The 27,581-nt window shown below is 38.8% G+C and overlaps 1 protein-coding gene across 1 annotated transcript in view; it reads right to left on the bottom strand.

Moving 5' to 3' along the window:
* Nucleotides 1-27,581, bottom strand: part of CEP128 (centrosomal protein 128kDa) — a 707,284-nt gene that overhangs the window by 623,999 nt on the left and 55,704 nt on the right. The window contains exons 6-7 of the mRNA XM_006864786.1: nt 25,763-25,832; nt 6,108-6,224 (exon numbers count right to left, since the gene is read on the bottom strand). Of these exons, the coding sequence (XP_006864848.1) occupies nt 6,108-6,224; nt 25,763-25,832 (187 nt within the window). The remainder of the gene's footprint in view (nt 1-6,107; nt 6,225-25,762; nt 25,833-27,581) is intronic.

The following is a 27,581-nucleotide window of genomic DNA, read 5'->3' as shown; positions in this document are numbered from 1 at the left end:
TAGTTATTTTCTCAAGCATTTTTAATATCACAAAGAAAGCCAAATGTTTTCTCTCCTTAAACATGACCTTTCCAGAAAAGTCAAAGCCACTTAACTTGTGAGCAGGAAAATGCATCAGGCTAAATTAATCTTTTCCAGTTTGTACCGCAGTGTTTACTCCAAAACCACCTTTTAAAAAGCATATAGGTCACTCCTTCAAGTGACAAAATATGAAATTAAACATATCTTATCAATAGTGATACCCTATTGTATTGTCAGAGATTAAATTCCAAATCATAGCTCAAGCTTTTAGTCAAATTGACAATTACAATGAAAACACTCAGGCTCTGGTTTCTCAAGAACAGGGGTGGGAAGCAATCTTTCTCTCCCCTCTTTCTTTGTAATTTTGTACATTCTACTAAGAGAGAAGAAAATAAGTACAGAAAATTTCTCTAATTTTCTCTTGCAAAAAAGAACAATTGTCTCTTCAGTACTATTCTTATGCTCACCAGATGCAATTTGCTTTGAGAACAAATGTATAAAAATCAAGGTTTTTTGGTTTGTTTTTTTAAACGGCTACCCACATGCTGTATCTAATTATTCAACAATGTATCCTCCTCAAAGTTAATTCTTAATTAAAAAGGGTATGCCTTCTTTTGGGAACTGAGGAAAATGGAATTTTAGAAAACAAGAGTTGATTTTTTTCTATTTTCCTTATGGCTTTAATGTTATAATTTTTGGTCCTAATTTTCAATTGACAATCTCTATTAAAGCCTAAACTACAATTTCTCTGTCATTTCATAGAGTTTAATGATCTATAAGCACATAAGTACATAAGTATAAAAATAAGCTTTAAAGAAAACCATTTCATAAAAGAAAAATATATCTCCTTGTGTTTTGTAATTCTTTGGTTTTCTTGTTTCATAACTTTTAGATTTTATATAAAATCAGAATCCATGAGTCCGTATCAGTTTTCCATTGCCACTCAGTCAATTCCAACTCACCACACCCCTATATGGCACGGTAGAACTGTCCCAGTTTCCAACGTTGTATGGAAGCAGATTGCCATATCTTTCTCCCACAGAATAGCTGGTGAGTTCTAACTGCCAACATTTCAGGTAGTGGCCAAGCATTTAACCACTGTACCATCAGGGCCCTCCTAACAATATAAGTGGATACATAAAAAGATACACAAAAATTTTCACACAGTAGAATTCCAAATAATAAATGTTCCAAATTAGAAGGAATGGTGAAACTAGAAAAAGTGCCATTGGGTTCTAGTTAGAGTAAGGACTGTTTCAGGTACGAATCAACAATACATGTTAAGGGTTGGGGGCCCAGTCAGCCCAGAGGCCCTCTGGGCTCTACTTATGCATATGTGCACCATTTTTTTTTTTTTTTTAATGCTGTTTACACCCAGAGCCCTTTAAGATAAGAAAGGATTCAATGCAGCTAATTGTGTTCTTAGAATCCTATAATCGAAGGATGCAAAGTTTAGTGATTATTTAAACTGGGCCCACGCTGGTAAGAGTATGAAACAGTGGCCCAGAAAGACCCTTAAGAACTGAAGCCAAGGAGCCACCTCCCTTCCTGGTTTACCAAGCCCAGGGGACCTGCCCCCAATCCTGTGGCCCAAGGGCCCAACATCCAATCAGCAGTGTCACAAGTGACTGTAGCTTTTCCTTGGTCTTGGTCATGAGATGAGTACATTCCAAAGGAGCATCCAGGGGGAGGGAACAGGCTCAGCATCACTTGGAGGCTCAGAACAGCTGGCCCAAGCTCCAGCTTGCCTCCAAGGAAGCTCAAGCACCCTCAGAAACAACCCTGGTCAATGTCACCACCTAGCTGAGGTGATGTTGTCAGGGCTAATGTGAAATCTCTTCCTGTGGCACCGATCCTCCGGCTCTGCAGTGCCGGCTTGGACAGCTTGAGGTCTCTGTGGCTTTGGTGACCCTGCTTAGCATTCCCATCATATCCCAGCTCTGTTCTCAGACTGACTCCTGTCACAATCCCCCTCAGCTAACCTTAGGGTGGAGAGGGGGCTGGTGCCCCAAAGCTAGGAGCTTTTGCTCATGAGAGGTGTCAGGCTTCCTGAGGGGTACATCAGACTCTAAGTTCTGCTAGTTCCTCTGACCAGAGAGCAGGTATCATACAGCGATGTGTCTCATTCTGTACCTCTTGCCATGGTCAGGCCAGGGAATCATTCTGTTACTATATTAACTTGATTCAGTTAATTTACTTGAGAAACTAACCAACTTTTACTTTCTGTCTAGAATGACATACTTTTAGGAGAGTGAGCTATAATGCTTCAGAAGTGCCTTGTTTGCTCTGATATATATTTATAAGGACATATTCCAGTGGGTTCTTGGGTGAATTTGTCACATCAGGATTTTAGAGAGTGGGCATTTATGTAGTGAGGATACAATCTGAAAATGTCTCGCTTTCCTTGGAGAATGGGAAAGCAATCTCAGTTGGGGATCTGAGTAGTACGGTTAAGCTGAGCCCCCAAAGTGACCCTGAGGCTGCTGCCTTTCCTCTTTCTCCCTCCATCTTCTCAAGCCCTTAGTAGCACACCCAACTTTGTTAAAAGCCCCCTGGGCCTGGTTTCATTCCGTGCCATGCTTGTGTAAGTACCACATTTGTACCCTTATGTTCTTAAGGTTCCATGTAACTTCTCTGTATATCCATGAATGCTTAAATGCCAACATTTTAAACAATTTGATAAAGTCTTTCAAGCCACTCAAAAAAAAAAAAAAATACATGTTAAAATTAGTGGGTTGAAATACACTGAGAAACAGGTTACTTTCAAATTTCAAATTATGTTATAAAACAGTTATTAATTAAAAGCAAAAAAAAAAAAATAGTAAGTCTACAAAGAACAAACTTGGCAGCCCCTCCCTCCACCACGGGTTCACTGTTTTCAGAAGTAATAAAACAAATCATTATCATAAGTCTTCAGGGAAGAATACAACACCAGGTTTCCTGCCAAAAGTCCGTATCCTGAAGATAGTCATAGACTCGCCAAACCCCAAACTAGGTTATTACACAAAATACTGACTAGCATGCTACAAAATTGTCAAGGCCCTAAATTACAACAAAGACTGAAGAAGTGTTCCAAATTAAAGGTGTAGTGTTGTAGGCTCAGCGTTGGACTTCAAACTACAAGGGCAGCAGTTCAAATCAACCAGCTGCTCCTCCGAAACACTATACAGGGTCACGCTAAGTCAGAACCGACTTGACGGCGGCGTTTCACTATAACAACAAAGAGGCATGGCCAGGAAAACAGCGGGAGCCTCCGATGAGATGGATTAACACATCAGCAGCAGCACTGGGCTCACACGTAGCAGCAATTGTGAGGATGACGTAGGGCTGGATGGCGTTTTGTTTCTGTTCTACACAGGGTCGCTATGAATTGGAACCGACAAAAAGAGACGCATGGTAGCTCCATAGGATAAGCACTGAACTGCAAACCACAAGGTCGGCAGTTCACCAGTCACTCCCTGGGAGAAATATGAGGCTTTCTGGTCCCACACAGATTTAGAGCCTTGGAAACCCTATAGAGGGTCACTAGGAGTCAGAACCAACTCAATGGTACTTAACAACAACAAAGAAGTGTGGCCACTAAACACTAGGCATGATGCTATACTGCATCCTGGGCCACAAAAAACAACAACAATGACAACATTTAAATAAAATCTATAAATTTTATCATATTGTTATAAAAACTAAAAATACAAAATAAAATCTTATTATACTGGTGTCAACTTCTTGATTTCAATCACTGTACTTTGATTAGGAAAGAGAATGCATGGCTTTGGGAAATATGTATCCAATTTATAAAAGTAAAAGCATCCAAGAGATATGGTATCTTCAACTCACTCATGTCCAGAAAACAAAATTACATATGGATGGATAAATACAGATAAAATGATACCGCAAGTGTTGCAAAAAAGTGGAAATTAGGGGAATCTAACTGTGGTGCTATGGGCTAATGCATCAGACTGCAAAGTTATTTGAACTGCAAGGTCGGTGGTTCAAGCTCACCAGCTACTCCTTGGAAACCCCATACAGGGTCACTATGGGTTGGAATCGACTCAATGACACTTAACAACAACTGTTAATATGGAGTCCTGGTCTGGTACTAGAGGATAGGACTGGAATGCTAATCACGAGCTAACTCGCTCTGAACTGCTAACTCTCCAGCTACTCCTCAGAAAGCCTATACAGGGTTACTATGAGTTGGAACTGAGTCAACAGAACTTTACAACAGGTGAATGACGGAGTACAGTGGTTCTGTAGAATGAGCACTGGACTGCAAACCACAAGGTTCAGAAGTTCAAGCCCACCAGCCACTACAATGGACAAAGATGAGGTTTTCTGATCATGCAAAAATTTACAACCATTAAAATGATATACAAGGTCGCTATTAGTTGGAATCAAATCACAGGAACTTAACAACAACAACAGGTGAATGATATAAGTACAGAAAGACTAATTTTTCAATGGACATTTCAATATAAAAAGTTTATTAAAAACCTAGCTAAAGGTTCACCACCCACCTATTTGAATGGGCTTGCTGGTAGTCTAATAGAGAGGTTGGTAAACTCTTTCAAGAAACAGCCAGGTTATGTAGGCTACCCAGCCTCTTTCACAAATATCTAACTGTGTTGTTACAGCATGAGAGCTGCCACAGACAATAATATATCAATGATTGGCTGTGGCTATGTTGCAAAAGAACTTTATTTACAAAAATAGGTAGAGGCCAGCTTTGACCCATGGGCCATGATTTCCTAGTCTAGTTCAAGCCAAGGAAAATTTTAACAGAAAAGACTATACTTTTTGTCAACATGTTTTGAACAAATACCAGACAGTATGTGAAGTGCTTTAGCATCATTAACTCATTTATCCTACATTTATCTGATGAGGTAGATACTATTATTATTTCGATTTTCTAGAGGAGGAAACTGGACCTTAGAGAAGTTAAGGAATTGTCAAAGGTCATAAAGTTTGAAATCACATAGAACTGATTCCATACAATGGATTACACCCAATAGGCTATCCTTCCCATTTGCTAAATTACACAAGATCTTATATGCAACAACCAAGGAACTATAGCCATCTTAACAATGGCTAAATAACTATGTTGTTGTTGTTGTTAGTCACCATCGAGTCGGTACCGACCCACAGTGACCTTATGCACAGCAGAACAAAACATTGCCCGATCCTGGGCCAACCTCACTACTGTTGCCATGCTTGAGTCCATCGATGCTGCCACTTGACCAACCCACCTCGTTGGGGGTCTTCCTCTTTTCTCTGACCCTCCACCTTACCAAACATGATATCCTTCTCCAGCGACTGCTCCCTCCTGACAATATGTCCAAAGTATGAGAGACGAAGTTTGGGCATCTTGGCCTCTAAGGAGCACGCTGGCTGCACTTCTTCCAAAACAAATCTATTGATTCTTTAGGCAGCCCATGGCACTTTCAATATTCTCCTCCAACACCATAACTCAAAGGCATCAATTCTTCTAGGGTCTTCCTTATTCACTGTCCAGCTTTCGCATGCATATGAATGGTTTAAAATTAACAAAGGTGTGTGACAGGGTTGTATTCTTTCACCATACTTATTCAACCTGTATGCTGAGCAAATAATCCGAGAAGCTGGGTTCTATGAAGAAAAATGTGGCATCAGGATTGGAGGAGGATTCATTAACAACCTGCGATATGCAGATGATACAACCTTGTTTGCTGAAAGTGAAGAGGACTTAAAACATTTACTGATGAAGATCAAAGAGCACAACCTTCGGTATGGATTACATCTCAATGTAAAGAAAACAAAAATCCTCACCATTGGACCAATAAACAACATTCTTATCAACAAAGAAAAGATTGAAGTTGTCAAGGACTTCATTCTTCTTGGATCAACTATCAACATTCACAGAAGCAGCAGTCAAGAGATCAAATGACGTATTGCATTAGGCAAATCTGCTGCACAAGACCTTTTTAAAGTGTTGAAGAGCAAAGATGTCAGCTTAAGGACTAAGGTGCACTTGACCCAAGCCATGGTGTTTTCAATAAATAACTATACAAAACCAAAATTTGCATTCAGAGAAAGTATGTCTCACAAACCTCCTGCAGCTGCAAGGACATAAGCCCCAACTGATCCTGCCGTTTTTCCACCAACTCTCTTTCTGTGCGCATCTCTCTTTCTAGTTCCTGAAGCCGACGCTCAACCCGATCTGAAACCTTAACATGAATAAACAGAAAGAATGTCATTATAAAGCTGTGAAGTAAAACCCAACTAAACCAAAAAGGTATTTTACCACAGATGTGCTACAGCCTAGATATTTAAGATTGACTTGCTTATAGAAAGCCCTTCTTAATGACAATATTTTAAGGTACCTGACAAGAAAACATTAACTAAAAGTTACAAAAGAAAGCCTAGTCTCCAAATAATTCAAATCTGGATTCCAATAACAGCATCAAATTTTTCAAAGTATAATGTAATAATTTACTAGGTCAGAGATAAAAGCAATACACTGGAAAGGAGCGCCCTCTGGTGAGTTAGAAGAAAAATGCCAGTTTTGTCAACTGCATTTGTTACAATGATGAACTGTCAATCTATTTTTCATTTTAATTATCCACAGCATAGAAAAAGTCTGCCCAGAAAAAAACCTGCCTAGAAAAGTCGATGTTTACTTGCAGTGCATAATTAAAAAGTATTTCAATAGCTTGTCAATCTTGTTTACCGTGATCTGCTAAAAATAAACCAGTTGTAAAAGATAAAGACCAACGAAAAAATGCTTCATTGAGATGAAAATCAAGATGACAGAAATTTTCTTTTAGAAGTACAATTTCCCTATTAATTTGCAAATTCAAACACATTTCTAAATAAAAATGCACATTTGTATGTATACACTACATGCAGGAGGAACTGGCAGATAGAATACATTTTATATTCCTATTGTTGTTGCTGGTAAGTGTCATAGAATCAGTTCTGACTCACAGCATCCCTGTATAGGGTTTCCAAGAAGTGGCTGGTGGGTTTGTACCGCCAACCATGCAGTTAGCACTCCAGTGTTTATCTTACAACACTTCATCAGGACCTCTGTATTCATGTCGTTGTTAAGTGTTATCAGGTCCGTTCCAACTCATAGTAACCTGTACAGGGTTTCCAAAGAGCAGCTGGTGGGTTTGAACCACTGGCCTTGCAGTGAGAAGTTCAGGGCTTATCCTACAGCATCACACCAAGACTTCGTGTTAGAGAAAAAATAAATTGATGTTAGAGAAAAAAGGTATCTACTATAATAAATCTTTTGACAGCAACTCTATCTTTGATGTAAAACCAAGAAAAAGTCTGTATTACAGAGGATCTTGCTAAAGTGAAAGAAATGCTCTGGAACTGGATGATGATGATGGCAGCAGAGAATATACAAAAAATTGTTAGATACTTAAAGCAGCTGAATTTTATAGTAAAGTGTACCTCAAAAAAAAAAAAAAACGTTTTCTTCTTTTAAAAAAGGCACTTGTAAAAATGTTTAATTGGCCAATACAGGATGAATAAAAATATTGAATTTAAAAAGAGCAGTTTATCTTCACTAAAGCCAGTCACTCTTGGACATCCAACAACTCATACTTATCAACAATTAAAAGATACTTATTACGATATTCATATTGCTTATTTATTTTTGATTCTTTAGCTAAGGCAGAAGAGATGACCTGTTGTGCACATGTCACATTCAGCCACAACTGAGAACTGAGAACAGAGAACAGAACTGGTCCAGACTGATCAGAATGAGCTGAATATATTCAACAAGGTGGGGCTCAGGTGTTCACAGCATTCATTGAATTACGACGACGGAAGTTCTCAATCTACTGAGCCAGAAGTTCTAGACAGTAGCACGCAATCCACAACCTGTCCAAGTGTCGTGGCCTCAGGCAATCCATATTCCTGCTGCTTAGCTTCTATGTGTGCACAGGCTAGCCTTTACTCGGACCTCGGTCTCATCCTTCTTCTTTTGAGCTGCAGCCTGAACAGTTTCTTCTTTCTCTACTTAGCTCTCAGGGCTCTGAGGTTTCTAACAAGATGGCACTAAAGCCAAGAAATGATATTCATACTGGTTGTTTTTGTTTCTTAAGTTCTTATTATGAATTATGTGTTAGTTTACATGGGTGAACATTATCTTTACATGATATTCATATTGTTTTATGAGAAACTCTAACTATCCTTCAGTATAATGCTTCTAATTTCTCCTAAAATCAGCCCCAATATCCTAGTGACCAATTGACTATTCCATCTGAAATGAATATACTATCTGCTATAACAGAAAATAGAATACCAAAGAAAAAAGCCAATTTATTCAGTGCTTTACAAAATGAAATTATCTCAACTGTTCACCAAATATAAAGTTTACTAAAATATAAAGCAGTGATTATCAAAAAATAATAATGTTAAAAAATTTAAAAACCTTTCCCATCAAGAGGGCAACAATGCATATTTTTGTTCACATCACGATCTTTTCCTATGCATAACACACATAACTATGAAAACACACATGAATGTCATTTATCTTCCTAACAAAATCACATATTATGAAGTATTTTATCATTTTTTATAGTTCACATATCATAAGCAACCTTCCATGACACCAATTGCTGTGTTTACCAATTATATCTTTTTCTGTAATCGAATAAAGTAATTCCTTCTGAAAGACAACTGGAGTAATAATTTTTATTGTTATTACATGGTGTGACTAACACTCATATAAAAATCACATTTCAGAACTCAAGATAAAGTCCTTTATGTGGAATTCTTAAATCAAAAGGTATCACTAACTTTGGACTTTCATTAAAATACCTTCAAAAAAGACTAAAGATATTAAGTTGATCAGAAATCACACAACTCATTAATGAGAAAAATGGGCATAGCACAGATTTCCATTTTCAGAGTACTTTATAGCTCCTGGACCGATTTTTATGCATTCATTGAAGGATTATACAAGAAACATTGATTTGGGGTAGTTATTATGCTAGGGAGGAGTTAGGAGCACAGCATTAAACATGCTCAATCCATGAACTCTGACCTCAAAATGCTTACAGTCTTTTGAAGACTACTACTGAACAAGTATATTGAACTTAATCTTTAATTAAATTCAATACACTGAATAACTTCTATACATTACCCAAGTCAAATCAAGTGCCATCATAGCAATCCTGTATAGGATTTCCAAGGAGCAACTGGTGGGTTTGAAGTGCCAACCTTGTGGTTAGCACGCCAGTGCTTATCCTACAGTGCCACACCAGGAGGGGTAGATAATTAGCAACCTATCAAAATTATGGGTTAATCCGCTGGACTGCAAGGTCGGCAGTTCAGGTTTATCAACCGCTCCTCAAAACCCTATACAGGGTCGTTATGGGTCAGGACCAATTCAATGACACTTAACAACAAACAACAACTATCAAAATTAAAGCCATTTATTCCTGCGGAGCCTATGCAATACATAAGTCTACAGGTGGAAGTCTAAACCACATCCTGATCTTCAGAGATGGGAAATTTCTACTTGAAAGGACAAACAGACCAGCCTAGAGTGGCTAGAAGAACAGAAAATACTTCTTGAAAGAAAGACCTATAGGAAAAATACAAAACAATAGAGGCAGATCGACTGTTACTACAAGAACAAGCCAGTTGCTTGCCCAGAAGACAGCAAGGCAAATGGTCAAGTCCCCTCAGTATAAACCCCCTTCTAAGACTAAGACTCAATAGGAATACACGCTCTGATTGGTGACCACGCTCGTCACCCATAAGGGGAAGTGAGGGAAAAACAGCAATGAAGCAGCGAGCTAAGCCCTACAACCTGCAATAGACTCTTGTGAACCCGGTAGAGACCTGGTTGGTCAGCAGTGTGGCAAGACCTGGGGACACCTGGGCCAAGAGTCAGTGACATAGCCACAGAGGATTAGAGTGGAGAGTGAAATGTCCAGCTGATAAGAAAAGAGGGCATATGCATAAGAACACCCACACTTGCAGATAATACCCACTTAACCTGGCTTCAATAACTGCATGATCAGAGCTCAACCAGAAGAAGAAACAAGAGGAAAAAAGAATAATCTGATACAACTTGATGAACTTGACCTACACCTATGGATACAGTAGCTCAAAAGTGGCTACCCAAAATTGGGGGGCTACAAAGGCAAGAAGTGACTGGCTTACAAGCTTTCAAGAGGGTACCTTGATTCAGAGGCGTGAACGAAGGTAGACTCTCCACTGAGTAGTATCCAATTTGTCTAGGCAGGGCTGATGAAATGAAATGCGGATGGGTCTCTTGTGATACAATAGTGAATAATTGTTATCAGGACTGCTTTTGAGGGTTGGAAATGTAAAGGTAGATGTTTTGTAGCAAAGAAGGGAGTGATTAACTTTTCAGTCTAAGAGCAGAGGTCTCTGGGACCATCAAGGGAGAAGAGCAGAGAGCGGGACCCTACCCAGAGAAGCAGTGATGCCTGAGAGGGAGGCAGAGATGATGACGTGGAGAGATGGAGCAGTTGCGTACTTTGGACACAGAGAGGGAGAGGGGCTGTGTGCTGACAACCGGGGAGCAGGCTTGTAGTGTATACACTTTGGTTGGTTGATGATGCATGGAGGGGATTGTAACCATGGCAATGAAACGATATACAATAGGATGAATGTAAAACTAATGTTCTCCCATGTAAACTATCATATAATTCACAATTTAAAAAAAAAAAAATTAAAGCGATTTAAGTAACCAAATTTTGAAACCAAATTCAAATTATTTAGACAGTAGCTACTCTTCCACCATAACTAGCACATGTCATGATACAGTTACTACTGTCTAGACAATTTGCCTAAACTTACTGCCTTTTTCATTTCTGATAGTAATGCTTGTGTTAAGTAGCTTCTAATATGGTTCTCAAGGATCCCTGATTCCTGATATTCATATTCATGCATCATCACCTCCCCTTGAGCTCAAGCTGAATCTAATGAGTTGTTATTATTGTTGTAAAGTGCCATGGACTCTGTTCTGACTCATAGCAACTCTGTATAGGATGGGTTTCCAAGGAGCAGCTGGTGGGTTTGAACTGCAGATAGAACACAATAAAAATGATGAGATGTCACTTCTCTGACTAGGTTACAAAAAGCTGTGGCTTCAGTGTTGTTAATGTCTCTCTTATTGGCTCTAATGAAGCAAGCTGCCGCACTGTGAGATACTCTATAGGAAGACACACAAGGAATGAAAATGAATGAGGCCTCTGGAAAACAGGTCTTGAAGAGCTGATGTCTCAGTCTAGTAATGCATGAAGAGCTGAGTCCTGCTCACCACCAGGAGAGGAAGCAAAGAAACTGATCTATCCCAAGCAAGCTATGAGATGACTACAGACTGAGAGACCCAGAGCCAAAGGGTCCATCTAAGTTATGCCCACATTCCTGAATCACAGAAACTGCCAGGTAATAACTGTTGTTTTAAGCTAGGAAGTTTAGGGAAATTTGTTACATAGTTTTAGAAAATTAATGTAATATTTTCAAATAAACCCTCACCAGAAAATGAGCTAGAGAGTACACTGAAGATATTTTGTTTTTCAAATTACTCTTCATTCACAAAATTCCCATCTAGACCAGAGAATTTTGTTACAGATATTACACTTAGCACAGATTGGGGGTTCTCTGACTCTGATGGTAGAAGATACCATCTTGTCAGTATCTCCCAGTTCTGACACACAAGGGATCTATCATAAGTCTTCCGTGTTCTAAATACAACAGACACTATTTTAACTATGCAAGTCATTTAAATTTTTTGTAACCCATGGGCTATATAGTGCCATAACATTTTCCCCATCACTCATCTGGCAGTCTGTCATACGGTGCAGACTAGAATGTTATTGTGATGCTAGAAGCGACACCACTGGTATTTTAAATACCAGGAGAGTTACCCATGGTAGACAGGTTTCAGCTGAACCTTCAGATTAAGACAGACAACGAATAAGGAAAAGCAGACTACTTCCAAATGCTTAGCCACTAAAAATCTTATGAACAGCAGATGAACATTTTCAGGCCTAGTAATGGGAAATGAAAACATTATGAATATCGCCAGAAAGTTATCAGATATAGTGTCGGAAATGAGTCATTCTGATTGGAAGATACTCAAAAAACGGCAGGGGAAGAGCTGCTTCCTCAAAGTAGAGTTGACCATAATGGTGTGAATGGAAAAAGCTTTCCGGCACTTCATGTGCTGATGGGGCACAACTCAAAATGAGAAGAAATAGCTGCAAGCATCTATTAACAATCAGAACACAGAATGTATAAAAGAAGACTCTAGGAAAGTTGGAAGTTGTCAAAATAAAATGAAATGCATAAAGATTGATATCCTAGGCATAAGTGAACTGAAATGGACTGGGATTGACCATTTTGAATCTGACAATCGTATAGCTTACTATGCTGGAAACAACACATTCAAGAGGAATTGCTTCTCATTCATCATCAAAAAGACCATTTCAAGATCTATCTTGAAATACAATGCTGTCTGTGATAGGATAATATCCGTATGTCTACAAGAACGACCACGATTATTCAAACCTATGGACCAATCACCGAAACCAATGATGATATAATTGAAGAAATCTACCATCTTCAACGTGAAATTGATCAAACATACAATCAAGATGCATTAATAATTACTGGTAATTGAACTGCAAAGGTTGGAAACAAAAAGGAAGGATCAGTAAAAGGAAAATCTTGTCTTGATGATGTTGGAGAATGCATGATAGAATTTTGCAGGACCAACAAGTTATTCACTGGAGATGCTTTTTTTTTAAAACAACAAAAAATGTGATTAAACACATGGACCTCACCAGATGCAGTGCACAGGAATCAAATTAACTACATCTGTGGTAAGAGACAGTGGAAAAGCTCAATATCATCAGCCATTAACAAGGGCAGGGGTCCACTGCGGAACAGACCATCAATTGCTCAGATGCAAGTTGAGGCAGAAACTGAAGAAAATTAAAATAACTCCATCAGAGTTAAAATCTGAACTTGAGTATATCCCATCTGAATTTAGAGACCACCTCTATAGCAGATTTGATGCATTAGACACTAATGACAGAAGACCAGAAGAGTTGTGGGATGACATCAAGAACGTTATACTGAAAGAAAGCAAACGGACATTAAAAAGGCAGGAAAGAAAGAAGAGACCAAAATCGATGTCAGAATAGACACTGAACCTTGATCTTGAGCATACAGAAGCTAAAGCAACTGCAAGAATTAAAGAAGCAAAAAGAGTTGAACAGCTTAAGATGAGAATAAATGACATATTATGATGAAATGTGTAAACACCTTGAGTTAGAAAAGGGAAGAACACACTTACTATTTCTCAAGCTGAAGAAAAAATTCAAGCCTCTATTGCAGTACTAAAGGATTCTATGGGTGAAATATTGAATGATGCAAAAAGCATCAAAATTAGATGGAAGGTACACACAGAGTCGCTGCATTAAAAAGAAAGGTAGGTGTTCAATGATTTCAAGAGGCAGCATATGATCAAGAACCGATGGTACTGAAGGAAGATGTCCAAGCAGCACTGAAGACATTAGCAAAAAAAAGCCAGGAATTGACCTAATACAAATTGAAATATTAAACAAAAAGATACAGCACTGGAAGTGCTCACTCATGTATGACAATAAGTTTGAAGACAGCTACCTGGCCAACTGATTGAAGAGAACCATACTTGTGCCCATTCCAAAGAGAAGTGACCCAACAGAATTAAGAAAGCATTAATATCACCTCCAAATAGGATTTTGCTAAAGATAATTCAAACCCAGTTGCAAGAAGACATCAACTGAGAACTGCCAGAAATTCAAGCCAGATTCACAAGAGAACGTGAAACTAGGGATATCACTGCTGACATCAGATGGAACTTGGCTGAAAGCAGAAGATATCGGAAAGATGACTGTGTGGATCATGACAAACTATCAATATCATTATGAAGAATAGGTATTTAAGAACACTAAATTGTGCTCATGAGGAACCTGTACATAGACCAAGAGGCAGTTAGAACAGAACAAGGGAATACTGAGTGGTTTAGAAATCAGTAAAGGTGTGCACCAGGGTTCTTTCACCTTGTTTTTTCAATCTGTCTACTGAGCAAATAATGTGAGAAGCGGGAGTATATGAAGAAGAACATGGCATCAAGATGAGGGAAAACTGATTAATAAATAACCTGCTATGTGCAGATGATACAACCTTGCTTGATGGAAGTAAAGAGGACTTAAAATACTTACTAATGATAATCACAGACTACAGTCTACAGTATAGATTGTACCTCAATGTAAAGCAAACAAAAATCCTCACAACTATAACATCATGATAAATGGAGAAAGCACTGAAGTTGTCAAAGACTTTGTTTTGCTCAAATCCACAATCAACACTCGTGGGCACGGCAGTCAAGAAATCAAATCATATATTGCTTAGACAAATGTGCTGCACAAAATCTCTTTAAAGTTTTCACAAGCACAGATACCAGTTTGAGGACTGACCCAACTCATGGTATTTCAGTAGCCTCATATGAAAGGTGGAGTCCTGGTGTGGTGCTGTGAGTTAATGCGCCCGAATGCAAAACCATTTGAACTGCAAGGTTGGTGGCTGAAGCTTGCCAGTCGTTCCTCGGAAACCCTGTATAGGGTTGCTATGAATCAGATCCGACTCGACGGCACTTAACAACAACAACATATGAAAGGTGAACAATGAATAAGAAAGACCATAGAAGAATTTATATATTTGAGTTACGGTGTTGGAGAAGAATATTGAAAGTATCATTTATTGCCAGAACAACAAACAAATCTGTATTGGAAGACGAACAGCCTGAATGCTCCTTAGAAGCCATACTTAGGACACGCAATCAGGAGGGACCAGTCCTTGCAGACAGACATCATGTTTGGTGAAGTGGAGGGTCAGTGAAAAAGAGGAATACCCCCAACCAGATGGACTGACATAGTTGCAGCAGCAATCAGCTGAAATGTAACAATTATGATGATGGCAGTGGGCCGGGCACTGTTTCGTTCTGTTGTACATAGAGTCGCTATGAGTCCATACTGACTTGAAGGCACCTAGTTACAACAACAACATTCTCCAACTCTGGGGTTTAGCACAAAACTGCTACCCCAATTTTAGTGCATGTTGCCATCTTGCAGGGATCTGTAAAACTTGAAGAAATGGGCTTCATCTCATCAACCACAGCATCTCGGGATATATGTGTCCCATTATTTGTATCATATCTGCATCAAAATCCACAATACTATGAATGAAAATTGCAAAAGGAAATTCAATGCATGAAATAATTTAGTTTTGAAAGGGTTAATCTCTGAATAAATCAATTTCTTCATCTTTAAGGTGGAGATAGTAAAACCAGTCCTGCTTGCCATACATAGTAGTATGGACCAAAAAGTACAATTGTTTGGGAACAAATTCTACAGATGGTTGTGGCGGTTATGTGCAGCTTAATCGGTCACAACTCATAGCGACCCTGCATAGGGTTTCCGAGGCTGTAAATCTTTATGGAAGCTAAAAGCCTTGTCTTATTTTCTGTGGAATGGCTGGTAGTATCAAACTGCTGACCTTGAGGCACGTAGCCTGCCTTGTGTTCACAACGCTACCAGTGTGGCAAAAACTGATAACTATTCTCCACTATCTGACATACATATACACAATGTACTTCTTCATAGTAATGGAGTTTTTAGATAGACAAGTGGCTGCCAAATATAAACAAAGCAATTTCTGGTCTTCCCAGATGCTAGCTGCTCTTGTGACTAAGATCTAACAATAAGACATAACCATAAGGTGTCAAGTGATAACTTAAAAAAAAACAAAACAAAAAAAAAAAACAAACAGACTGCCTAGACACAGATGCTGCCTACTTAGATCACAGCTTGGAGGTCACTGCAACAGAAAGACAAGAGCCTGAGTCCATGACCTGGTGAAGATCATTACATAGAGTATCATGGGATCCTGGATGCCCTACTTTCCCACAGAAGAAAATAACTTTTATCTTTGCTTCTGTTCTTGTTAAGTGTTGTCCAGTGATCCTTTACAGGGTTCCCAAGGCTACAAATCTCTGCAGGTGCAGAAAGCATCATCTTACTCCCTTGGAGTGGGCTTGTGAGCTTGAACAACCGACCTTGTGACTCTAAGTCCAATGCAGATCCTACAGACCCAGCATACTTCTTTAAGTCACTCTTACTTGGGATTTTCTGTCATCCACAGCTGAAAAAGACCTTAATTGATAGAGCCAGTACCTAGTGAACTGTAAAATTGCCTTTTACAGCCATTTGAACATGGGAAAATCATATTTGTGCTATTTTGACAAAATCTGAATAAAGCTATAAACAATAAAATCAATAGATATAATTGCTAGTAACTGTTTAAAAAAACAAAACATATACCATAGCAAGCTACCATCACTGAAACTGAATAATAGCAGAATGTATTTAATGAGTTTTCACAGTGGTAAAATTACAATCGTCCTGTAAGGCTGCCAACTATATAGCCAATGCACTCAAAAATAGTTCCCTTGATAACTACAACTAAGTCAGCATTAACCAAGGCCCTAAAATACATCTGATAACTCATTTTCTATTTCTTCTTTCTCATATACAGTATTTTTGTGTTATATCTCTGTATTACTTAGGGCACAATCTAGGCTCTTTCAAAAAGGCTAACTATAACAGCAGCTGAAATTAGATCAAAGTTTACTTCTCTCTCCCATTAGATTCCAGAAGAAAATAGGACAGGCTAGTAGGCAGCCCTGTTCCATAAGGTCCCACAAAGATTCAGGTTCCTTTCATCTGTTGCTCTACCATTCCTTAGCTTCTTTTTATCTTCACTGTATGGCTGAAGCTGGGTCAGTGCCACATCACCACTACAACCCACTTAAAGGAGGAGACAGAAAGTCCTAGACAAGTGGCCCTGTCTCTAGGGAGAAACTGAAAGGTTGCATGCACCACTGAACTCAAATTTAATCACAAGGTCACACCTGACTGCCCATGGAGACTGGGTAACGTCTGCTCTACCTAAGTAAACATGTAACTAAATTAAGCTTTGGTTGTGGGGCTTGGGAGGCAGGGAGGGGCATGTGTGTGTGTGTAATATGTGGATCTAATACTAAAAGGAAGAAGGAAGAAGGAAGAAGTTAATGAATACTGGGGGCCAGTTAGATTGATACTCGTAATTCCAATGCATACTATAATGTTCAGGTAAAAACCAAACCACTGCCATCAAGTTGATTCAGACTCCTAGAGACCCCTGTACAGGTGGCCAAGATGGTAAATAATTACAAGAGTAGACAGCCTCATCTTTCTCCCATGGAGTGGCTAGGCTGACCTAACAGCAATCTAAACCATAGCTTCTAACGGCATTAAAGAGTATATTAAAATACTAATTATAAAACTGAGCACTATCTAACAAAATTCAAATATGCATACACTTTGTCCCTGAAAGTCCACTTGTAGAAATTTATCCTGTCAGTTTACTCTCACATGTGCAAAATGGCACATATAGAAGATCATCAACCACAGCAATCAGTATAAAAGTAAAAGACTGACAACCGCAAACGTCCATCCATATGATACTAGTTGAATAAATTATGGAATTTCCAATCAGTGGAATATTTAAGTGCAAAAATAAAAGCATGAGATAGTCATAAAATACTGATATTGAATATTCTCAAATCTCAAATGTAATAACAAGTAGAAAATTATTCCTAGAGTGGAGCTGCAAGATAAGCAATGGACTGCTAGCTGCAAGGTCATTGGTGTAAATCCACCAGTCATTCCTAGGAAACCCTATACAGGATCACAATGGCTCTCAACAACAGCAACAACATAAAATGGAGTAGAACTGTTCCTTAGGGTTTCTGAGACTGTAAATCTTTATGGGAGCAGACTGCTTCATCTTTCCCCTGAAAAGCAACTGGGGGCTTCAAATTGCCAACCTTGTCATTAGCAGCCCAACACTTAATCCACAGTGCTACCAGTCTCCTTGAAGTAAAAATGAGTTCAGTATATACAAGGAACATAGAGAAGGTCAGCTAGAATAGGCATTATAGGATAGGCTATAGTAAGGGGTTTTGAATTGAAGGAGCCCAAGTCGAGTTTTAAAAAGGAGAACAATTTAATGTAACGACAAGTTTTATAAATTGTTCAAGCTGCTGTGAGGAACCTAGATAGAGACCCATGTGGGAGCAGAAGGACCCAGAGCCACAGAAGTCACTGCAGCAAACCCAAGGAGAGGGCATGGCACATGGACAGAGGCCGATGAAACTGAACAAGATTTCAGTTACAAAATGAATGATGAGATCTGTCCCAGAATACGAATTTTAAAGAATGCATTCACTGAATAGTTCTTTTTTTCTATTTCTGAGATCTAAGAAAAAAATATTTATAATGTTGTCTACTACTAAAATATTAGTAATGTTGTCTACTACTAAAATATTAGCAATGTTGTCTACTACTAAAAATTCCACTACCATATTAATCAACTAAATTTACCACTGATCTATCAGAAACTTCTAAATCTCTATATTAGTTTAAAAAAGACAAAATACCAAAGATAAAGTCTAGAATGGCTTTAACATTAGCAGCTGAACTTCTTGTGTGGTGCTGTGGATTAATGCGCTAGACTACAAAACCAGTTTGAACCACAATGTTGGTGGTTCCAGTTCACCAGTCGCTCCTTGGAAACCCTAATACAGGGTCACTACAGGCCGGAACTGACTCAACAGGCACTTAACAACAACAACATTAACAGACAATGTACAAAAGCAAAAGCATTCTGTCTATGAGATTATAGCCTGTATTTTTCAAATGGCCGACTCCTCAGCTCTTGAACAATACCTGTTGGTTTAAATCTATTTAAATAAATATTTATTGTACATCCTGTTGTTGCAGTCTATGCATTAACCACATATCCCAAATGCAGAATTGACAAAATTCTTAGAGTTCAATTAATGACCAACCCTTCCAAAAACAGTAGGATCCAGTTTCACATTTTGAATTTAAATAATGACAATCCTATAGAAAACTAAAATTAAATTGACTTTAGTTTCCATGAATAATCAAAGCTAATATGTACTCATATCACATTAAACTGGGCAAAATCTATACAACTAATGAACTGGAATTTCCCCTGAGGTGTGAGGCCCATGCTTGATTGCCACATTTAAGTGTTAATAAAGAATAGTTTTAACATTATTGCTACAGATATTGACTATTGCTTCCCAAAAGGCAGTTTGAAACAAAAACCAAACAAACCTAAGGATTAACAAACCACATCTTGGCATATGGGATAGTAGCCAATAATGTTTACAAAATTGTTGTTGTTATTGTTAAAGACCATGGAGTCAGTTCTAACTCAAAGTGAAGAAGGAGTGGCTGGTGACCTTGAACCATCGACCTTGCAGTTAACATGAACCTTAAGATCAGGTGCTTATCCTATGGCCCCAGGCCAGGATTCCTTTTACAGAATAATATACAATAAATGTGATTAACAACGATTACCGGGGAAGAGTGAAACTGGTGGAAGAGAAGGGTGAACATTCTCATTATATTATAGATAAAGTTTCTATTTTATTAAAAGTGTATCTTATATATAAAGTTTGAGAGGGCTTCAAAACTTTCATGGGAAAATTACATTATCTTTCACTCCCATTTTCCACAGATTTTTGAAGGCACCTCATATATATACTATAGTTTATATATTAGTACAATATTTTAAAGTTTTCTACAGTGAACATGTATCACTTCGGAATTTTATTTTAAACTTAAATCTGGAGGGGGGAAACAGCTGCAGACTCTGAGAAGTTTAACACTCAAATAACAAAACTGCATTTTCTCTGACAGCATGCTATCATGATTTCACAAATACAACACAATATGTCAAACAGTTATAAAATGTAAATGTTGACTTCAATTAGAATAAGTGAGTCACAAGATCTATATTAAGCCTTGTACATATTGGAAGTAAACATCATGTGGCTTTCAGAAGACCTTCTAAAATTCAACAATATTATTTCTAAATTTTGCATTAATGCTTGTCTTTTAATCAAGAGTACATACACCCACAGGAGACTTGTGATGTCCTCTGGGTAGTTAAGAGACAACCTCACATTGAAGACAACTTACAGAAAGCACAAAAGAAGTTAGAAAATCACAACTTGATGTGAGCAATCAGCAAATGCACAATTAAACATAGCTATGAACAATTTTCTCGGCTTACACAATGCACAATGTTTTTAAATACACAAGGTTTTTATCTGATGAGAAGGGCATGATACTAAACAGTTTAGTAAAACTAGTGAGTTATTTGGGTACCAAGAATTTACTTGATAAGGATTTTTTAATACAAAGTCTTCTAAATCACTGGGTGGGACCATGCAATATGGTGAACAGGGCTCTAATGCTGGGATTGGTTACTTTCGCCATCCTGCTAGGTTTAAGAGGATGCACCTCAAAAGCAGGAACAAACAATCCAGAATCATCCAGAAAGAAGTGCATGAGCAGAGCATCAAATCCCTACTTGGAAAAGCAGCCACAACAGACTCACCAGCATGGAGTGACCAGAAGCTACAGGCTTCCCAACTCATAAAACAAGCATAGCTGAGAGCAACCAGCAGGAGGGTTGCTTGCAGAAAGTGCTCCTAGGGCATTTACAAACTGGCTAAAGGGGCTTTGTAACACCTGCCTGCACAGGGAAGAGTCCAAAGGACCACAGGGCTGAGAGGCTGAAGACAACAGCAGTATGCCAGAGAAGAGGCATCCCTAACTGAAGGACTGCTGCATCCTGAGTTGTTTCTGATCCTGAATTGTACACTGTTCACCGTAACCATGATTACCGTAAATTCTGCATGGCCATTGGAACAGATTATCAAACACAGATGTGAAACAGAAGTACTGTGGGAGGGATGGTTAGTGTCAGAATAAGGCAAAGAAAGTTGGAGGGTGAAGGCATGTCTAACCTTTACCCCATAGGAATTGACCTTGGGCTGATTTTGAGTTTGGTTCATCTTTCACTTTGTGAAGCCAAAGGAAGTCAAACATGGCCTCCCTAGTGTTTTTGCAGTTGCAGTTACCAGTGAGCACCAGTGATGTGTGACACCCATTTTTATTAACAGTAGCTTCATCTGATGTTTTTTATTTCTTGATACGTGCAAGGATAATCTGAAAGGTATGGACTTCCTTTGAATCTAGCTGTCAACTTTCAGCTCAATGATTACATTTCAGATCTACAGTAAAACTCTAGCATATATGTTGTTGTTGTTGTTAAGTGCCGTCGAGTCGGATCCGACCCATAGTGATCCTATACAGGGTTTCCAAGGAGCGACTGGTGAGCTTGAACCGCCAACCTTGTATAGGGTTGCTATACAACGGCTTTGCAGTCTGGCAAATTAACCCACAGAGCCACACCAGGACTCCATATATGTAGATAATGCTCGCTAATTTTATTTGCTATAAAGAAATAATAATGAAATTGCAACTCTGCTAATCATGCGCTCTCGTCACACGATGAAAGGTAAAACTTAAAATGCCATGTGTACCATGCAACTTAGTATTTCTAAACCTCAAACTGAAACCATCCGAACTACCAAAAAAATTTAAACACACAACATGGTAGTACAATGTCTACTAAAATTTCTACTAATTTGAAGGCACTTAATATTTATACACCATGATAGGCAACAACAGAAATGAAGGCACCTGTACACTAAAAACCAATGTTCACAACTGCAATCCCCATAATTGCTCAATATTTGAAATAATTCAAACATCCATCCTAAAATGTTAAAATACATTGCAGTATATCTATTCAATGGAATACTAAGTAGCAATAGAAATGAATAAACTGCAGGTACACAACATAACACCCATAAAAATCACACCCATAATGATTAGCAAAAGTCAAGAACAAAAGAGTATGTGCTGTGTGATTCTGTTTAAAGAAAATGTTCAAAACAATCAGAAATAATCTATAATGCTAAATGTCAAAATAATGGTTAACTTCTAAAAGGAAGGCGGAGTTAGTGATAAAACGAGGAGCCTTCCGGAGCACTAGTAGCATTCCATTTCTATATATGGGTGATTATTACATAGGCATGCTCACTGATGAAGGTGAAAGGCTACATCCATAGGGACTGAATGCCCTCCAATGTAATAAAAACAAAAATTCTCACAACTGGAGTAATAAATAGCATCATGATAAACGGAGAAAAAGCTGAAGTTGACAAAGACTTCATTCTGCTTGCATCCACCATCAACATTCATAGAAGCAGCAGCCAAGATAGCAAATGACATATTATTGCATTAGGCAAATCTGCTGTAAAGAATCTCTATGAAGTGTTCAAGATCAAAGATATGTTTGACCAGGCAAAGCAGGTTCAGGGCAGAGCTCCAAAACTCTGAACCATATTATCTAGGAATATTTTTAAAGTTTGAAGGCTTATAGCTAGTGAAACTTGTAGCAGAAGTAAGAAATCTCGTAGTTTAGAATTTGCCGGCCCGGAGCCAACAACTTGGGCAAGCCCAAACAGCAAGACCAAGTGGGGGAGCAAGCAGACCAGCCAAGGAACCTCAGAACAAAGGTGAACAATATACATTGATTTTTTTGTTGTTGTTGTTATCTGTTCATTGACCCCCCACTGTTTGTGCACCTCCATTCTGGTGACTACAGGGGGTGTCTGATGGAGTGGACACACCCCACCTCCACCACTGGTGGGTTCTTCTGCCACGCATGCACACAGATACTCTCAGTGGTTAAAGCTACAAGCAGCTCAAAACGGCCACAGCTGGCCCGGAACTGTTTACTAATAGGGAAAAGGATAGAACAAAGCGTGTGGACAGGGAGAGAGAGTTTAAAAACAAAACAGGCTGAACATTAAATCCTGAAAAACAGCATAACAACTTTATCAGGCAGCCTTGAAGGCAAGAAGCTGAAAGAGGATATTAAAATCATACCCATATTAGGCTACAGATTTTTTTCTTCTTCTTCTCTCCCTCCTCTCCCTTTTCTGCGATTATAGACTACAGTATCCAATCTTGTTTCTTCCTTCTTGTTGTTTTTTGGGTTTTTTTTTTTTTACCTTTGGGGTATTCTTCCTCTCCCTATATTACCCAAGAAGAAACAGCAATTGCTGATATATAGTCAAACTACATCACACCATATAAAACCCAATAATCCAGGCAAGAACTAGTACCAACTGCCATACACCAGGGAAACAGACAACACCTGTGAAAGTTACTCTGAGTTAAGCAATAAGAAGAGTGAAAAGGGAAGTCCATATCCTGATCACATCTACCTGGAGGCAATCAGAAAGCATAAAAAAATACCAAAACACACACTCAATTAAATATTAAGGCCACATATAAACACTAAACATGTTCAAGAAGCAAAAGCAGATGACCACATCAGCACATGGCAAGAAACAAGACAAGATGTCTGAGACAAATGACCTACAGGTAGACCTGGACTATATTCTGGAAGGAGGGCAGGCCTTGGAAATGCCTGAAAAGGAATTCAGAAAAATGATTATAAAAATGTTTCAAAACAAAGATAACAGTTTGAGGACTGAGGTATGCCTGATGCAAGCCATGGTATTTTCAACAGCTTCATATGCATGTGAAAGGTGGACAATGAATAAGAAAGACCATAGAAGGATTGATATACTTGAGCCATGGTGTTGGAGAATAATATTGAAAGTACCATGGACTGCAAAAAGAACAAACAAATCTTTGTTGTAAAAAGTACAGTCAGGTTGCTCCTTAAAAAGCTAGGATGGTAAGACTTCATCTCTCATACTTCAGACATGTTATCAGCAGGGACCAGTCCCTGGAGAAGGACATTATGCTTGGTTAAATGGAGGGTCAGTGAAAAAGAATAAGAACCCAATGAGATGGATTGGCACAGTGGCAGCAGCAATGGTCTCAAATATTACAAGTGTGAGGATCACACAGGACCGAGCTGTCTTTTGTGTTATTGTGCATATGGTCATTAAGAGTCAAAACTGACTTCACAGCACCTACCATCCAAAATACATTGATACACAAACTTTCCATCCTTAAAGTATTAAAAAAACAAAAAAGAAAAGAAAAAGACGTTTCAGCAGACTACCTTGTCCAATGACAAGTTCTACTCTAAAACGTATAACAAGAGTTACAATATCATGGAGTACGCCACAGAGGCCCTCAGAATGACAAATCTTCAAGTTTGTGTCCACTCCTGTTTATAATGCAAGTAAAGCAGGCACTGGCATACATTTCTTGTGTGTGAGCTACTGCGATTAACTAAGAATGGCACAAATTCACTATTCGCAGTAGAGAGTTATTTTACATGTAAGAGATTTCGGATAAATATAATTTACACAAATAGCATGCACTATGCAGTTTTGGGTTTTTTTTTCTGCGAACTACACAATTCCCTTACATATTAGTTTCCTATGTGCACTAGCACATTATTTATGTGGATGTGCTCTATGCAGGGAACATATAGCACAGCACACGTACTCAGTAAATTCAAACTCCAAATGGTCTTGACATATGAGAATGGATTTAAGATTGGGGGGAAATGGAATTAAAAGACAATAAAATGTCTACAAAAATATTTTGAAGTTCCCTCATATATATGTAAGGAAATGTAAACACAACAACTAGAGAAAATTGCATGTTTTCACCATTAAATTTTCAATTTGAATAAAATACATTAAGAAAAAAAATCTAATCTCCCATTCCTTGAAAAACCAAAAGGCATTATGAAAAATGAATGAATATTCATTATTTCTGAAGCAGACAAATTTGCAGTTTAGAGACAGTTTCTATGGGTAAGTTTCTCCTTAAAAAAAAACTTAATGAAGCAAATAAAGAGACACTCTATCCACTTTATTTTTGACCTTACTTCTACCAAAGACTGCTACTGTTTAGTGCCCTTAAGTCAGTTCAGACTCATAATGACCTGGTACAGGATTTCCTAGGAGTAAATGATGGAACCACCAACATTGCAGTTAGTAGTCCAGAGCTTATCCTATAGCACCATACCACGACTTCCTCCATTAATGATTGTTGTTTCTGTTAAGTGCCCTTGAGTCAGTACCAACTCAAAGAAGCCTGTATAAGGTTTCTGAGGAATGGCTGGTGAGCTTGACCCTCTGACCTTGAGGTTCAAACTGACATTACAGTTCTACGTATTAACCCACAGTGCCAAAACAGGACTCTCCGTTAAGGATAGTGACAGAATAAAAATAGATCAGTGAATAGTCAGTGTTTGAGAAAATAAAACATGAGGGATATTTTCAACTGGTGTCATATCAAATAAAGCCAAGATAGCAAGGAGATGCTGGTAGCAACTATGATTTGACACTTAAGAAAGACAGACTGAAAAATACTCATTAGGAAGTGAAATGGAGCCACTACAAACAAATTCATTTTCAATCATCATTCAACAAAACGGATTGTAAATGATTCATTAGATAAAGTAACCTTTAAACTATCTTTCAAATCGTCCTAATAAAACTTTCAAAATCAAAACAAATGATATTTCTATTTCAAATATACCACCAATTTTACTGAAAATTTAAATATTTAATATTAACATGAACACTTAATAAGAGAAACAAGAATGTATTTTTTTGGCGGGGCACACATCACTCACAAAGTTAGAATTTACCAACTTGCCTGTGATTATGGTCACCCGCATACCACCCTCTGCTAGCTACATACCAGATAAAACAAATAACTCTTACCACTTCTTTTCTCTGGACATTAAGTTTTTCAGTCAATTCTTCCAAAGCCCTTTTTGTTTCAGCATCCGACCTAGGCAAACAAGGGACATATTTTAGAGTGACTATTTGGAAAGATGTATAAGTCACAACATATAAATATGCTTTACACAATACTCTGTTGCATAAATATTCAAGCAAACATCAGAGTCCTTGTGTGGCATTTTAGGGTAACCACTGGACTGCTAACTGCAATGAAGGCAGTTTAAACACACCAGCCACTCGGAATCCGAGAGAATCGCTACGAGTGGGAACCAACTCAATGGCATAACATCAACAACAATAAACATCAGAAACACCCTGAAGTCTTGTTAAAACAGATTACCTGAGCACCACCTCCGATATTACTAAATCTGTAAGTAAGGTTTTTGGTTTTCTTTTTTGGATACAGCACTTGTCTGTCAATTTGTTGTACTGTGGTGGCTTGTGTTACTGTGCTACAGGAGGCTATGCCACCCATCGTGGACACCTTTCAGAGGAGTTTCCAGAGCAAGACAGATTCACAAAAAGAAGAGGCAGACTACTTCTGAAGTAATATGAATAGCAGCGGAACATTGTCAGATATAACACCAGAAGATGAAAACACTATAAATAGCACCAGAACACTGTCAAATATAGTTTCAGAAGATGACACCCTCAAGTAGGAAGGCAGTCAAATTAAGACAAGGTAAGAGCTCCTTCCCCAAAGTATAGTTGACCATGATCACCCAAATAGAGTAAAAGTTTTCAGGAAAGTCAGTTGGTGGTGCGGCACAACTCAAAATGAGAAGTTACAGTTGAAAACATCCATTACCACTCAGAACATGTAATGCACAAAGTATGAACCCGTGAAAACTGTAAGTTATCAAAAATGAAACAGAACACATAAATATCAATATCCTAGGTATTAGTAAGAGGAAATGGATTGGTCGTTTTGAATCTGACAATCATGTGCACTATACTGAAACAAAAAATTGAAAATAATTGGTGTTGCATTCATCATCAAAAATAACATTTCAACTGGACTTCTGGCGCTTCCCTGACTGGGCAGCACAGGTGCACGGGCTCCGGGAAAGGGTATGTGGTATCACATAGGGTAGGCCCCAGCCTGGTAGACAGACAGCCTTTGGGCAAACGTAAGACTTTAGCCTCCAACATTGTGGACTTGCTTTTTGGAAGGGTCAAGCTTCGGGGGAGTTGTAGGCATTTTGGGCCTGCGCTCGGCTCCCGCTCCGGGACTGCGCCCGCCCACTGCAGAGCTTGGATCGTGGGGCTTGAGTGGAACCGTTCAGAGGGCGGGGGCGCCCAGAGAGCTGGCGGAGCCACAAGAACTGTCACGGTCCTTCGTTGGGGAGGGGGGCCTCATTGCCACGGGAGGCGTTGTCGGCATGGATATAGGGCGGGCCGGGTGCCCAAGGTGCAGGGAGACAGAGAGAGGTATTATTTGATGTCGTCAGAAAGGGACACATCTGCCTGCAGCCACTAATCCCGCGCTCCACATCCTCTGCCTAGGGTAGCCCTCTGCCAACCTCCAAGACTCAGGCCCGCCCATCAAGGCACAAGCCAGCACAAGCTGAGACGCTTTGAGGTGTTTTTTTACCACCAGCAACAAGGCAGTCCTGCTGTGGCTCTGCAGGTTATGGGACCAGACTGCAGAGCCTTTTGAACTGCAAGGTTGGTGGTTCAAGGCCACCAGTTGCTCCTTAGAAACCCTATATAGGGTCTTTTGTGTGTGTGTGTGTATATGTGTGTGACTAGAGATTGCCTTATTTAATCTCATTGCTTGTTCTGATGCTGAATTATT

The sequence above is a fragment of the Chrysochloris asiatica genome, unplaced genomic scaffold (genome assembly GCF_000296735.1).
Source record: "Chrysochloris asiatica unplaced genomic scaffold, ChrAsi1.0 scaffold00070, whole genome shotgun sequence".
NCBI classification, from domain to species: Eukaryota; Metazoa; Chordata; class Mammalia; order Afrosoricida; family Chrysochloridae; genus Chrysochloris; species Chrysochloris asiatica.
Note: the sequence above shows the minus strand (reverse complement) of the source record. Positions and strands in the feature narration are given on the sequence as shown.